Raw genomic sequence first — 15991 nt, 5'->3', positions numbered from 1 at the left:
CTTCAAAAGCTTGAGAGGACGGAATGACAATGAGCTTTTACACATGGCAGTTAGCGGAAGTATCAGGGCAGGACACCCTGTCTTCTTTTAAATAATAAGACAGCTGGCATGCCAAAAAGGACGTGGTGAGCTCCAGGAGGCTCCACTGAGCAGAAATATTCAAACAACATTCCACAGAAATTACTTTCTGTCAATGCAACGAAGTTTCTCCTCTCACTCCCCCTACAGAAAGTGCAGGGATCTACCTCCAGATAGAGTCAGAAGTACTTAAAAAAAGCAAAAGAGCTATTCAGGAGTCAGTATGGGTCTACAAAAACCATGGCAGAGCACTCAGCTTCACTGAGACTTGAGTGCCACGGGACAGCAGGGTCCTGGGCAAGGCGTGGATCCAGAGACTGACTTAGCAGAGGGGCAGTAAGATAAGAGGCTATTTCAATTACTTGCTGGGAAAGCTGAGGGTCCACCTAGCCTGACACAGGACACCGTGCAGCAATTCTCATTCAAATCTGCTGACTTTCCTTCAGCTTCATGGGACTTGGTAGTGGTAATTTGACCACTTGCCATGGCCAAAGCAATTCAAACCTGTTTCTGCCAAAATAAAATCTATGCAGAGCTTCAAGTCTGTGACCTTTCTCATTGAATACTCCCATTTGTAACTATTGGTTGTGCATACATGAGACATCATAAAATCATTCTTCTTGTTAAATTACTAAATGTGTGAGGTGTCAGCAATTGCATCTCAAATTCTAATGAGTATTAAGCATGTTCATTGATGACTACAGCAAGAACACCATATACAGTAAATGCCAATACATCTGCAAACAGTCACTACTGATACAAACCATAAATGTTGTATACATGAACAGTGATGATGGGTTAACATTGCCATTTAATACTTATGGTACCGGAAACAAAAACTGACCCACCCATTAGTTATAATTTTCAATCTTTGTTGATACCTCTATACTTTTCGTTGAGGTTGGCAGGGAATCTTCAGAAAACATGGTTGAAAACTATAATGCAAATCACAAAGACTTTACCAAAGATGGAAACCTGTTCTAGTCAGCCACTGACTAGAACAAATGGCACAATGCAGAACTTCAACATGTCATGTTCAAGAGGATGTATATGTGTTATATATTCTATATCTCAGTATGGATAATTTGGATGGTAGTTTGAATTACTTTTCTTGTGTTGCTAAAATTAGGAATAATCTACAGAGTCAGTGGTCAGATTCTCCTTAAATTTAGGCTAAGAGTGATTGTCACATTATTCTATGCATTAGCATTGATGTGAAAACCTTAATACATTTTCTATTAAAGATTTAGTCAACAACAACAAAAATGTTTCCAGAGGAAAAGAGTGGAATGTTGACTCAAAACATCAGATTTCTGCATATTCAAATCACAAAATTATTACAAGAAAAATGATATTTCTAAATTTAAATGTAATGTAGAGCTTGGAGTCAACTCAGACTAGAATTTTACTAGCCTTCTCTCTAGGACTCATAGTTATTCATTATATATCATCAAACTGACCTACCATTACTTCAAATGTCAAATATTGCAAACAAGTAATCAATGGCATGATGTGTTTGAAAACCAAGACCAAAGGAAAATAACTGAGATTTTGTGAATCACAAAAATCACCAATAAACTAATTTCTTACCTATCACACTGATTTTCTGATGTGCAAATATAAGGAACTTTTGACTTACAATTTCCTACTTTACATCACATTTTTTTTTCAGAAGTTACTCTGAAAATGGTTTTAAACTTTTCAAATATGAAAATGAAAGGGATTATACCACCTTCTGATGTCTCTGTCCTCAATGCCTTGCAGTCCTCTACCAAACTAAACCCACTGTTCCACTGATAATACCCTCACTTCCCCTGCTCATTCCAGGATTATTAAATCCTGAGTGGCAGTGTTATTCAAGTGGATAAAATGAGTAGATATCCACCAGGTATCAACTATTGCAACATAAAGACACCGTAATAACAAGATGGTAGCTCAGACATAAGGTGTTGCCCAGTGGCCTGAATGAAGTGTGAAAAGCTGAAAAAGGAAGATAGTAACTATACAATAGAGCTGTATTTTATACATTCGTTCACCATTCCAGGACCTGTGATTCCTCCAGCTGTGTAAACAGAAGTAACGCTTTATCCCCAAATTCTCATTGAACCTCAATAATCAAAGAATTAAATTTATGACATATCAGATTTTTACCCATAATAGTGAACCTATTTGAAATATGGTGATACCGCTGAGAATTGCAGTGAGGCAATTTTTTCCTGATATATTTAATTAATGACACAGTGAAGGTGCGTTAGTAATTACAACAGCATACAGTATCTTCCAAGATACAGCTAACATGAAGTTTCATGTGTTAAATAATGTGAGGCTACTTGTCCTATTTACCAACATATTCTTGTTGCGATGGACACTATGCACTTCAAAAATTTCAGTTGAAAATGCTTAAATCCTTAGTGAATGACACAAAATTCAGCAGCATGCAAGACCTATGCAGCTGGAAGGCAAGAGGTGGAACTTGGATTTGTTTTAATTGTCTCATTGATGCATTTACACAGTCGACCATCCTGACCTGGGAGGGTGGAAGCTATACTGACAAACTCCACTGTTCTATAGTGATGCCTCTTCTCCAACTGTACACCTCAAAGTAACTATTTATCAAGCAAGAGGAAAAAAAAATCCATTTAGAAAACAGAAGTCCTCTCTCTCTAAGTACCCTGCAGGTCACACCTAAAGAAGTCACATGTTTTACCAAAAGGGAAGTAATTGGAGCATTTTCGTTCCAGTGAAAAGAGGACAAATGGTTTGAAGGATAAAGAACAGTGCCCTGAGGTTAGCAAAAAGATCTGCAAGCTTGGAAACAAATGTTTTGATTCCAAAAGTCCTGGTTGGGAGCTCTTTAGAAAAGAATCCTGCTGCCTAACAAGGGACAGTGTCAGTGATCAGAGTAGCTTCATTTTTCTTCAGACATTAATGTAAGACCAAGGCATAAGCTGAGGTGGAGCTGTAGCAAAACCAGATGAGTGAAGAAGATGCTTTCATTCAAAACCATTTGGAAAGGTGTGCCCTTCACACTACTAATGTCTTTTGTGTTTTCAGTTATAGCTTCTTTCTGGAGAGGAAGGTGAGCATTCCGCATTGCACTGATTAGTAATGATAATGATTAATGAACAGTCCAGTTTTCCTGGGAAGCTATTGTGCTAGATAATGAAGTGCTTTTATGTCTACATCCTGGAGCAGAAGCAATAGTGATACCCTTTACTAGACAGGGAAAAAAAAGATTAAAAAATGGCCTCAAGTTTGGGAACTGAACCACAAAAAATACCCAGCATTCACTAAACACAGTGTATAAATACTAGTCTAAACTTTCTAATATTCCTGCATGGTATCTGGCTGTGGATGTGAATGTGCAGTTGGAGAACATGAGATACAATCAATAAGCTATGGCTTTGCAGAAAGTCAGTGGCAGAACTGGAATTGGATTTAAGAACTGCCCACATTCCTTATACTTTAGGAAGTTGCTTGAACTGAGATTATCCACATGTTAAATCTGATAGTTAATTTCTATAGGTCTTTGGAACACTTAATTTAGCTTCTTGTGAAATAAAAGATCACTAGCTTACTTGGTATACATAAATGATTTGCATTTGCTTTCTGTTGTTTCAAAAGCTTTCCTTAACAAGATTTTATTTTAGTGTTCTTTCGTTTCCACACATTAGTAGACTGAAGAACAAACTAACACTGAAGCTGAAGAACAATGGCATCAAAAATACATCAGATTTTCTTGGAAGGCAAACTACAATATTTATCCGTATATGATAGATTTAAAATAGTATAAAAGCACTCAGCAGAATGTGAAAGCAAATATCATACTAATGTTTTTCATAAAGAGAGCTAGCAGCTATTCAAGACACCAAATTTTCAAGATTTTTTTAAAATGCTGTAGCATTTTGAATTACAGTTGCTTTAAAGTCTGCTGAAAACAGAGTTTTCACGAATCTAACTTATGATGTCAAATTACAATTAACCAAAATGTTTTGAAGAACCAAGAAAAGGCCTCTAATTAACCCACCTTTTTTAAAGGAACGCATCTCTTTAAAGGATTTGCTTTCATCTGGAAGTTTAGACAAATCCATATTTCATTCAGAGTCTCTACTCAGTGAGTACACAGAGATCACCATGCCTGTTTTATATAATCAATAAAGTTTGTTATGGGGAGTTAGGTGTGATATGTTATCTGAAAGCTCTGTGACAAACAGGCTGCCTATGGGAGAGGGGTATGCACTCCCAGAATCCTGTTTGTGAAGCCTTTGTTTTCATCCTTTCTGCTCTGTTATGCAGTATTTGACAAAGTCATTTTTTATCTGAGTAAGAAGCAAAGAAAACTTTCCATGAAAACTCTTACTGCTGTCTGAAACTGTAGTAGCTGTCTTAAGCTATTTCCTTCACCTGTGCACAACACTGCAATAATGATCTCCAATTTATTTAATCTGAAAAAGAAGTTAGAAGTGCTAGCACCCCCAACTAGCACAAAACTAGAGCAATGGCCCCATAGAAGACGCACGGGGCTACTGTGCTCCCTCCAGACCCCATGGAAGAGAGGCAGAAACGAGCAGGTAATGCTCTGTTGGCAGTAATGGGAATAACAGACCATTGTACACCAATAGCCCTTCCTTGGTCAATACTAATCAAGGATGGGGTAAAATGATTGCCACCAAAGCAGCAAGCCTCCAGCTCACACTGCAGACTACAGCGAGTCTTAGCACGGTGCCAAATGGTTTGCAATGAAATGAAACAAAACAGCAAAATAAAGGGTTTTCCTGCCACCCCCTCCAAAAATCCCCCAAGCGTTAGGTACTTCCCCCATCAAAGACAGGACTTCTTGTGCCTCGTTAAGCTGAGTTACTGCTGAAGTGATGGGACAAATCCCTCCCCCTCAACACCAACATTTCATAGTGGCATAAGCAGCATCATTTTAATTTATATTTCATGAGAAAATAAAATTATAAACAAACTTTAAATTATATGATTTTTCCTATTAAGAATAGAAGGGTATTGAAAGAAATAAATCTTTGAATGTTTTGACATCTTAAGGGAACTGCTTTTTAAAATAAATGTAGGTACACAACAAAAAGAAGTGCTCAGTTTCACAGTGCACAAAGAAAGTGGGTTGGCTGATCTCTCTGGCATAAATCAGAAATAGCATCATTTAAAATAATGACATTATACCAGTAAGAAAACTAGCAAGAACTAAGTTCAAAGACTGTAATAGAAGACTGTGCTTCTCCTATCAAAAAAGAAGAAGCTATTATTTTTTAAAAAAGAAGACCTTTTTTTCCCTGAAATATCTTACATTGGAAAAAAAAAACAAAACAAACCACAAACAACAAAACAAGACAAACAAAAAAATCCCAACCAAACCAAAATCACCACGTAAACAGAATCCTTGCACTTCTTTTAAACATGCAGGAGAAAAACTGAAGCTAGATGTTTCATCAGTATTTATCTCGACATTTGTAGAGGTAATATTATGCCAATAAGAGCTTACCAGCTTGTATTTTTGTAAGTTTTCATTAATTTGTTATTCACAAGTACATTTCTGTATGTAACCATCTCCTACATTCATGGTAGCATTAACAGAAAACAGGTAATTATTTTATCAATTTTTCATTCTTTTAATACCTAAATCCATAGCACTGGTAAAAGAAAACAAAGGTTTGCATAAATAATTAAGGTAAAGACAAATGAAGGTGAATTTTCTTTATTGATATTCTCTTCATCATTACAAGTTATGCTGGACAGATCCTACTTTGCTTTGTCACCACTTTTATTTTAGGTGAAAATCAAAACAGATCCCCAAAAGCCTGAAGAGATTAAACATGCTGGGTGTAAACTCTTGCACAAAGAGGGTAACTATAGAGCTATAGCAAGCATTTATTCTAATGTGGGTGTATGTATTCAATGCAGACACTCTATCAACTATAGGATCGTGTGGAGACACCCAGATTTGCTTCAGGAGATGTGCAAATTAATTTTCAGCATTGTGGCTTTGATATTCATGATGTCTGGCTGCAGAATTTTATCTTGGTGAGAACTGAAGAGGAAATATTCTGTACAGACTCAACTCCATTTCTGGCTTGGGAACACAGCTGTTGCTTTTCATTTTCAAAACTAGACCTTTAGACACTACCAAGCTGCAAACTGAAGTTGACACATGCTACTCTTTATTGGGGCCAGAAAATTAACCGGAAAGTTAAAATTCTGTCTTGATTGCTCTTTTTAATTAAAAAAAAAAAAAAGGCATCACTACTCAAGTTCATTTACACTTTCAATTGTATAAAAACCACTCCCCCCATAGAAATGTCTGCATAAACCCCCTAAAAACTAGAGGGGAAAAAACCCAGGAACAATATTATCTTCTATCTTTGATACAAGTACCATAACAAACTGCACTGTGCCAAGAGCACAAAGAAACTGCCCTCAGGAGTTTGAATACCACTAATTCATGGCACAGCCCAGGAATAACTGCTCCAAAACTTCTAATGAGACTCTGTCCAAATTGGCTTACTTATTTCTCACCTGACACCACGTTGCAAATTGTTATTGTAAGATAAGATGCCACTTCCTTACGAGCTGAGACCCAAACCCAGCTGTGACCCACAGCCCCACTGGATCTCCAGTTTCCCTTGAAGGTGTGGAGCATCCTGCCAGGATAAACTGGTCTGCAGCCTTGCAGTTCTGAGTTGTGATCAACCACAAGTCTTGCCTTTTCCCTTCTCCCCTCCTGGGTGGCATCAGGTGAGTGGGTGGGAGAGCTGGCTCTTTGCTAAGCTCTGCTGCAAGAAGTGAATAAGCTTTACATCCCTTTGTTCAGCTTCTTCATTTTGTGATTCCTTACTAATAGTCATACTTTTGCTACTAAAGCAACTGAGTACCTAGCTTCTGTTTTGGGGATCAGAAAAGTCCCTTAGAATAGCATTAACTATTGTTGTAAGAAGCATTCTACTTTACTTCCATCCCTTCACTAGCTCAATTGTCATGGGAAAGCTAGTATTTCTGTATCTATAATACTATGGCACACCCATTTTGAATTATTGTTAGCTAGCTATTACCAATGTCACTGCCCACTGGCACTACTGTGCTGCACAAACATGTTGAAGCACATTCTTTTTACAGTCACTTCTTGGAGACTCAGATGTGCCAGACCACTAAGAAATTACAGGAATTGCTCAGTTGAGTGCTACTGAACACTCTCATCTCCTTCAAACAACCAGAACAGCCCAGATTTAAGAAAATAAATGACATAGATGAGAGTCCTTGTTCATGGTAAAAAAGTACACAGAGCCACACATTACTTCCCCAGATGCTCAGATGACTCAACAGTAGAAACCACCCAGCACAAACATTTACCAAAACAGTTAAAAGATTATAATAAGAACTACTGGGAGAAAAACAACAGAACAGGGAAGAGATATATATGTATGTGAAAAGTCAGTGAGAGCTATTCAGGATTTTTCTTGATATTTTAGAAAGATTTTCAAATGGCAACATAATTAGATTAGTAAATACATTATAGAACGTCCTGCACATGTTTTATCTTGTAATGAGTAGCAAGACTAAATCATCAGCCTAATGCATAATCTTTAGCATTAAAAAAAAAAAAAAAGGTTTTGCTTCTATTTCTGAAAAAAAAATTATCTTAAGAATTTAAAAAATATGTTATTTCTTACCTATAAATGGTATGGGGAACATACACTTCTCTAATTGGGAATTCCAAAATCTCTTTGTGAGGACGATTACGGTTTTCTGGAAACGGCTTCACTGGCAGTAATTCTGGTGTCAGGCAATAACCAAGGCTTTCTGGAGCTGCAGAAATCTCCAGTTTAAGTGTTCCTTCAAAAAATCACAGAATCTCAGCAAAGCTATAAAAAATAATCAATGTATAATAAAACAAAAATTAAAACTATACGTGAAGTTACATAGCAACAGCGCAGAAATAAGAATCTTTGGCTTGAAGGCTGCATGAAAATGAAAGCATAAGTGCAGAAGGATACTCAGTAACTAACTTATATGCATCTTTATACGTCAAGCAAATAAATAGCTCTTTATGTTTACCCTGTGCAATTCCACACACAAATGATATAAAATTTTTTTGGTAGACAAATAAAGGATAAAAGGGCTACTGCCTAATATGGTTTGCTGATGACACCAAGCTGTGTAGTATGGTTGACACATTTGAGGGAAGTGATGCCATTAGAGTGACCTTGACAGGCTTGAGAGGTGGGCCCATGTGAATCTTGTGAACTTAAACAAGGCCAAATGCAAGGTCCTGCACAAGGGTTGGGGCAATCTCAAGCCCAAATACAGGCTGGACAGAGAATGGATTGAGAGCAGCCCTGGGGAGAAGGACTTGGGGGTACTGGTGGATGAAAAACTGGATGTGACCTGGTAATATGCACTTGCAGCTAAGAAGGCCATCTGTATCCTGGGCTGCATCAAAAAAAGAGTGGCCAGCAGGTCGAGGAAGATGATTCTGCCCCTTTACTCTGCTCTGATGAGACCCCTCCTGGAGTACTCCATTCAGCTCTGGGGTCCCCAACACAAGAATGACATAGACCTGCTGAAGCAAGTCCAGAGGAGGGCTACCAAGATGATCAGAGGGCTGGAGCACATCTCCCACGAACACAGGCTGAGAGAATTGGGGTTGCTCAGCCTGGAGAAGAGAAGGCTCTGAGGAGATCTTATTCTGGCCTTTCAGTACTTAAGAGGGGCCTGTAAGAAAGACAGGGACAGATTTTTTAGCAGGGCCTGAAAGAGGGTAGGTTTAGATCAAACAGAAGGGAGAAATTCTTCACCACGAGGGTGATGGGGCACTGGAACAGGCTGCCCAGAGAAGATGTGGATGCCCCGTTCCTGGAAGTGTTCAAGGCCAGCTTGAATGGGGCTTTGAGCAACGTGGTCTCGTAGAAAGTGTCCCTGCCCATGACAGGGTGCTGAAACTAGATGATCTTTAAGGCCCCTTCCAACCCCAACCCCCAACCCCAACCCCATTCTGTGATTCTCTCTCCCCCTACTCAGATCCCACTCTGATTAATTTCTGCCGAAGTAGACATCACCCACCAGGAAAGCCAGGCTTGCTGCGGTGAGCAGTCGAACAGTTAATACTGATAACATTTACCCAAGCATAACTAGACTTTCAATTTAAATTCTTTGTTGTGATAAGTGAAAACAGTTTGGGGAAATCAGAGTTGTCATTTCTGGCAATCAGCTAAAAAGGCAAAACAGCTTTGTACTCACTTAATATTTTTTAATGTGCCTCTACAACCCAGGAAAGCATGAGCTGCAGTTTATGTAAAAAGAAAAACATAAGGTGGCCATGTTTTTGACAGTAGCCAAACACTATCTTTGCTTCTCTACTTTGTTAAATAACACTGACCCAAATGAGATGAAACATGCACACATTTTAATCTCTCTCTGTAAAATATGACCCACCCAAAAACATTGAAGGGCAATAGCAAGGATCTCAGGAATTTGCTTTAAAGCACTGCCTTGAAACAGTTTGAGAAATAAGAAAAGACATCCAGTAGATATACTGTAAATTAGGAAGGAAAGCAAATTATTTTAGAATATCAAGCTAAATATAAATCTTCATACTAACTCATACAGAAAAAAATTAAAAACCACCTGTGCTTAGGTGGACAGTGGGAACTCAGGAAGTTCCACAATAGCACATACTACAGACTTAAAACCCAAGTAATGATAATTTGAGGTTGCAATTTACAGAACAACTTAGAGGAGGAAAGTACATGTATCCCTTTCCATCCAAAATGAATAATGTACCTGGTAAAGTCTTAATTCTTCTCTGCAAGGAAGATGATCTTTTGAAATCAGCTAAAAATTTGAACAGATCTTCATCACTGAGCCTGTCTCCTTCCTAGCAAGAGAAAGACACAAATCAGTATGTTTATAACAATAACAGTATGTTTATAACAATACTCCATAACACCGATAGAAGCTTCTGTGTGAACCATGCCCTTCAGGCACACAAAGCTAGTAGGTTACGGCTACTTGACAGCATTTATGCTCTTTCCCCACATAAACATCATTGTCAACTTTTCCCAACACAGTTCACATTACATAGTTGAAAAACATCTTAGGCAATCAGAAATAAAGAGCATCCAGTACCTGTTTAAAGAAGGTGTTGAGGGTTAGAGAGGTTGTTTTGAAGTTGGATACTGGATAGCTGTCCTCTGAGCTGAGGCTTCGCTCAGAAAACCTTCTCGTCTGTAGCAGTGTTGCCCTCTTGTCACTAGTAGATCCTTTCCCTTCCAAGGGAAATTAAATGGAACATCAACTTGCTTTATGTTCTTCAGTATAAAGGCTATCAGAATACACTAGAAATCCACAACTTCCCAGCAACATCAGAGGACAGAGTGAGTACTTAAAGCACTCCACTACTGTTACGTTAGATTATGTGAAATAGTGGAAAACCAGGACACAGTGGAGTGACATTACTTCTGCTGCAGAACACAAGCTTATTCAAATTTGTAGTTCATGGGTTACAAAGCATATTGGCCAATGTTGCTGACCAGTGGCCCCATGTACTCTGAAACAAAGATCAGAAGTCTTTTAATTGCCCTGTATGGCAAATGAACTCCATGTAGCAAATGGAGTTTTACTTCTACAAAGCCAGTGTTCAACCAAAACTGGGCCTAAAACATGGAAGAATATTCAGCATACATAAAAATAAGTATGCAGAGATGAAACAGTGAGCATATTAAGCTGTTTTTGCAGCACTGAAAAGGAAGGCTGACAAGATGTGACTTTGAATCTGTTGTTCACTCTTGATGTCAGAGTGAATGACATTGTTTCCTAGGCCAAAGAGTCACTTGGCATTAGTTAGAAAATTTAGACAACTACCATTTAAACCTTCGGCCTCAGGTATTTCTCGTTCAAGTGTTGACAGGTTGAAGAAATTGGTTAGGGCCACAGGAATCCAGGCAAATGGCATTCTGTATTTCCCCAGGCGCTGACAAAAGGATTCAGCTTGGGCTTTCAGTTTTTCAATCTTTTCTTTTGTCTAAGAGAAAGAAAATAATGACTGTTTAAAAAGTAATCAGTTAATTTAATGCTATTATAGATAAAAAATAGAACTGACATATTTATAGTTTTGTAAGTAATTTACACTCATCTCTTGTGTTTCCTTGCTACAGCACTGTCAGGATCATAACTAGTTTGATCTGTACATTCACTTCTCATTTATTTTCAATGAGTTTATTTTCATTACAGAAAAGGAGAAAGCAAATCTTATTTCAGTGACTCTCAAGCCCAGCATGAACAAGCACCATGAAACATCAGTGGGTTCTTCTTTCTTTGCCAGATACAGAAACATTATTCTGCTGAAAGCAATACTCTGAAGGTGAGAAACACGTGGAAGTCCAGCAAACATTGTTATTCTGTTCCAGGGAGGTAAATGACTATGAATTCCTTGAAGAGAGCTCATGTTATCTGTGGAGGACAGCACTGAACTGGCCACATACACAATACAACAAGTTGGTTGTCCATCCAAATCAATAATATGTCTCTGAGGTACAAATATTTTTGATAGCTCCACATTGCACTGTCATCTTCTTCACTCACCCCTATCTGTTTCATCACTCAAGACTTTGTCAGGATTGATTTCCAAGGGTGTCAATAATGAAAACGCACCTTGCCTTCTCATGACTTCCTCCTGTTGACACTGTAGCGCTTGCACCACGGATGCAGCAACTGGCTTTCTCCTCAATGTTCTTTGGATTCTACCCTATTACAAAGGATCTGCTCTTTCTCTGTTTTTTGTTTGGTTTTCCTTGTGTATGTATTTTTTGATTTAGGCACTCTTTACAGCTGTTTTCTTACCTTGCCAGTCTCACTTTCTTTAAGAACCATGTAGGGTTCTGCACAGTCTCCAATTTCTCCTTGCTGAAGCACTTTTTCTATCTACATAAAGCAGTAAAATAAGACAGAAAGAAAAAATATTACCCAAATAGCAACATGTTGCTTCTCTAGCAGTACAAATGAACCTGCCTAGATTCACAATATAGAATTCTTAAATCTGTCTTTATGGAGTAACCAATACTAAAACTTCTCCTAGTTTTCCATCTGGCTTGTTAAAAAGCAGAAAATACATGTGTGACAACATCGACAATCAGGTACTACTGCATTTTCACTGAAATAAGGAAAATTAACATATTCAAAAGCAAGTGGTTCATGCTAAATCAGTTTCAGAATTAAATAAGCAAAATGATGCAAAATGCACTAAACTAAAGCCAAAAAAACCTCCACAGAATGTAATTAAAATTTTCTAAAATGGCTTATTCCACTTTAAATTTCACTTAGGCAAATATAAGAAATATTAAATACTTAGCAGAACTAGAACACAGGCTATGGACATAAATTCGTAGCTTGGGAGTGAGATACATCAGCGGGTTCCTGTACATGTACTATTAAAAACTATCAGAATTCGTCTCAGCTACAGGAAGTTCATGTTTGTCAGCTCCATGAACTCAGATAACAGGTACAGCCAGGAACAGGAAGAATGGTGTTGAAGTAGCACCGTAACATACCTTTAGTACTAGGTATATATCTGATGAGGGATAAGTGACAGAAAATACTGCTGATCTTGCCTGAGTAGACAAGTCAATGGAGGGTGTATGAGAACGCAGGAATCCTCTTAATGAATCAGGGTTGAGGTCACAATGAAAATTTTCTGAGATCTTGAAAAAAAAAAAAAAAAGTATTGCAAAGGAAAAATGCATCAAATTTTATTTTAAAAGAAATGAAATGTAGTAACTAGGAATATAAAATAAACAACTGCAAGCATGTGACTTTGAATAAAAAGAATTGTGGATCAGACTCAAAGTGTGAAGGAGTTGCATGTTTTTTGTAAGTTTTCCTAAGTTACTGCTCCAGAAATAAAAATCCAAGCCAACTGAACAAAAATACTGTATGCACACTTACCTTTTTTCTTTCTTTTATATCATAGAGAGCTATGCATGCAAACAAAGGTTCAATCTCTATATCAAACCTGTTAAGGAAAAACACATAGGACACTGATTAATACTGCATTCTCATGACTCTGTATAATAAAAAAAATGAAAGGGCTATAGTTTGACTGGCACTTCCATTAGAAAATAAGGATAAATATGTAGTTCCAGACCTCAGCTTTCTCAATGTCCAGAGGATTTTTTTATTAGTGAATTTTATTAGATGATTTCAAGAGGAAAAAAAGGGAAGTAAACTTCACGCAGTGATTTTCTAAATTTGTCAGAAAGGTGGTCGTAGATATCACAGAGATAGATTGTAAAAACAATCACACCTTTCTTGATTTTTTTTTCTGTTTATCAAGCCCAGTAGCATGTAGAGAGACCAATCTATTCGTTGGAAATATACAATTTGGGATCTTTTCCAACTCCTTTCCACCCTGACAGGTTAAAGGCTTCTGTAATGGTGGATAGGAATAGACCTCTGCTACACTAAGAAAGAACAAGCAAGCATGTAAAAACCTGCCGAACAGGACACCTGCAGTGGCGTAGCAGAGTTGGCAGGAGTACACCGGCATGAACTGAGAATTGGTGCGTGAAACCTGTGGAGGATACTTACTTCAGAGTCTGCAGCTTCACCAAAATCCGGTTGCCCAGATGTTCCTTTGGGCGATCTGGTACCGGCCGTATCTCCACTGCATCTTCCTATCATTAAATAGTTATGCTAGTCACACTCTATTAAAACAACTGTAAATTTACATACTTACATAAAACCTTTTTGCGATGTTAACTGGGCCGCTACTACAGACTAGCACCTTCCCCTACTCATCAGGAATTTCACCTCTTCAGAGATGAAAGAAAACTGATTTACATTCCTGAATATTTACACTTCTGACCCCTGTCTGGCATTTACACTGAATATTTACACTTCTGGCCCCCAAGCAAGCATTCAGCCAAGGGTAACACCTTGACACAGCTGTATCACCTTATCGTGGCCCCGACCTGAACTGAAGGGATGTGACAAAACCTCGTGAAGCCCTGAATGCACGTTCAGGATACCTGACAGGAGCCCACAGTGATGTGCCTTCCCCATGGCACTACCCAAGGCAGACATGCATCCAGGCTACAAACCCTGGTTTTTGACCTCAGTGCAGCTTTAGCCTTGAACATGCCGGGACGGCCAGCTGGGGAAGGCTTGCGGGCCAGTCGGTGTCCCAGCTCACCTCATCCACGGCGGGGTAGAGAGCGAGGAGCTCGGCGTGCCTGTTGGTGCGTCGTGCCTCCTCATTCTGCCTCTCGAACTCCTCGGGGCTGAGGTGCCGCAGCAGGTTTTCCAGACGGGGGTCCGGCTGCAGGCTGCGAAGGTCAAAGTCGGAAGAAGTGAGGGTCGTCCTCGAAGCCTCCTCGGGGAGAGCTGGGATGTGTCGGGGTCCCGCCTGTCGGAAAATGACAAAATGGCAAGCTGTGGTTTGCGCAGCTCTCTGCTTGACACCGTTACAGAGATCCTAGGGTGCTTCCTTTGAGGGAAGCTTTTATATTTAATCGTTTTCCCCAAAATGAATAAAATGTACCTGAAAGTTTGCATCGCCAGAATCCAATGTTTCCGATTCAAATGTTTGTTTTTGAAGCGTCTTGTGAAAATCTTTCCGGGATCCTTTGTTTTTCAGACTGCAAGTATCTGAATTCCCTTGGTTCCTTTCACAGAGAAGCCCAAGCAAGTCAGGACAGCACAGGGAGGAGTTAAGGGAAAATAAAACAATAAAACCCAAAAAAATCCAACCGACCAACCAAACAATAAATTAAACAACTGGAAACACAAAAGTGCAAAAGAGCAGTGTAGCACAGCTTTCATGCCAAAATTTGTGATTTCACAATATTTAATTGTTTTATCACACCACTGCAAGTCATTTATGTATATTAAGAATGGTATTAAAAGGAAGAAAATTCATTCATACAACTTTCATGTAGACTGTGAGCCTGAGACAGCAGCAAATCCTGCCCTAGGTACAAATTCAGCTCTGAGCTCCTGATCAGATACAGTGATTAATTCAGTGACCTCAAGAACATGGATCGAGACTGCTTATCTCTTGGCTGGCTCTTTGGTCCTGCAATTATACATCAAGGAGCTTACTGCTCTTGTCCTGGACTTGGCTGATCTCCCAAGTTAATCATATACAACAATCCACACCTCTCAAATAGTGCCTGTTTATGAAGAAGGCTATTGCCATGGCACAATGTAACCCTCTCTGCTGGCAGCTTCCCAAAATTTTGCAGCAAGGTACAAATTTCAAGCTACATTTTTGTAGCAGATGGAAAAAAACAGCAGGTGCCCTGAAAAAAGATACCAGACACATCCAGAACTCTATTTCTTCCACTTTAGTATGCAATTTGCTAAATCCCATGATGGCCTTTTTGCAATCAGCCTCCGTAGTTACAGTATCCTGCTGCGTTCATTTTCCTTTCCATAACACTTCCAAAGCAATGTGTAAACATCTGGGTGCTTTCATAAAGATGCCACGATAAGCAATTATTGATCAGGGAGACACCTTTTTATCACATTTAGGAGTAACTGAATTATATGCTCTGATGTGTTTTAATTTTAATTGTTCACATTTTAATCATTTGCCAGTTCACTGCAAGTGAAAACTGAAATCATAAAAGAGATGATCCTAGCTATCCTTGGATGTGACCTTGTTTTGGAACTGCCTTAATCATACAGAGTGAAAGACATAAATTCTGCAGGAGTTGAGTTTAAGACATTTCAGCATCCAAAAGAGGTTTTGTTGATTATTTTTTCACTACTGCTGGTGGCGAACAAAAGATTAATGGAGAGGTTTATGTACCTGAGATCACACTTTCCATGTGGTGTACAAGCTACAATAGAGATGCTTTCCCTTTAAAGTATTCCAGGAAAAAAATGTTTATCTTATTTATTG

The 15991-nt window shown here is 38.7% G+C and overlaps 1 protein-coding gene across 1 annotated transcript in view; it reads right to left on the bottom strand.

The window, feature by feature from the left end:
• Positions 1-15991, bottom strand: part of DOCK8 (dedicator of cytokinesis 8) — a 73138-nt gene that overhangs the window by 46822 nt on the left and 10325 nt on the right. The window contains exons 4-13 of the mRNA XM_080362900.1: positions 14627-14750; positions 14279-14491; positions 13675-13760; positions 13033-13099; positions 12639-12788; positions 11932-12012; positions 10954-11113; positions 10219-10358; positions 9874-9967; positions 7764-7926 (exon numbers count right to left, since the gene is read on the bottom strand). Of these exons, the coding sequence (XP_080219026.1) occupies positions 7764-7926; positions 9874-9967; positions 10219-10358; positions 10954-11113; positions 11932-12012; positions 12639-12788; positions 13033-13099; positions 13675-13760; positions 14279-14491; positions 14627-14750 (1278 nt within the window). The remainder of the gene's footprint in view (positions 1-7763; positions 7927-9873; positions 9968-10218; positions 10359-10953; positions 11114-11931; positions 12013-12638; positions 12789-13032; positions 13100-13674; positions 13761-14278; positions 14492-14626; positions 14751-15991) is intronic.

Source organism: Nesoenas mayeri (assembly GCF_963082525.1).
Source record: "Nesoenas mayeri genome assembly, chromosome: Z".
Classification (NCBI taxonomy): Eukaryota; Metazoa; Chordata; class Aves; order Columbiformes; family Columbidae; genus Nesoenas; species Nesoenas mayeri.
This window is presented reverse-complemented; position numbering and strand designations above follow the sequence as displayed.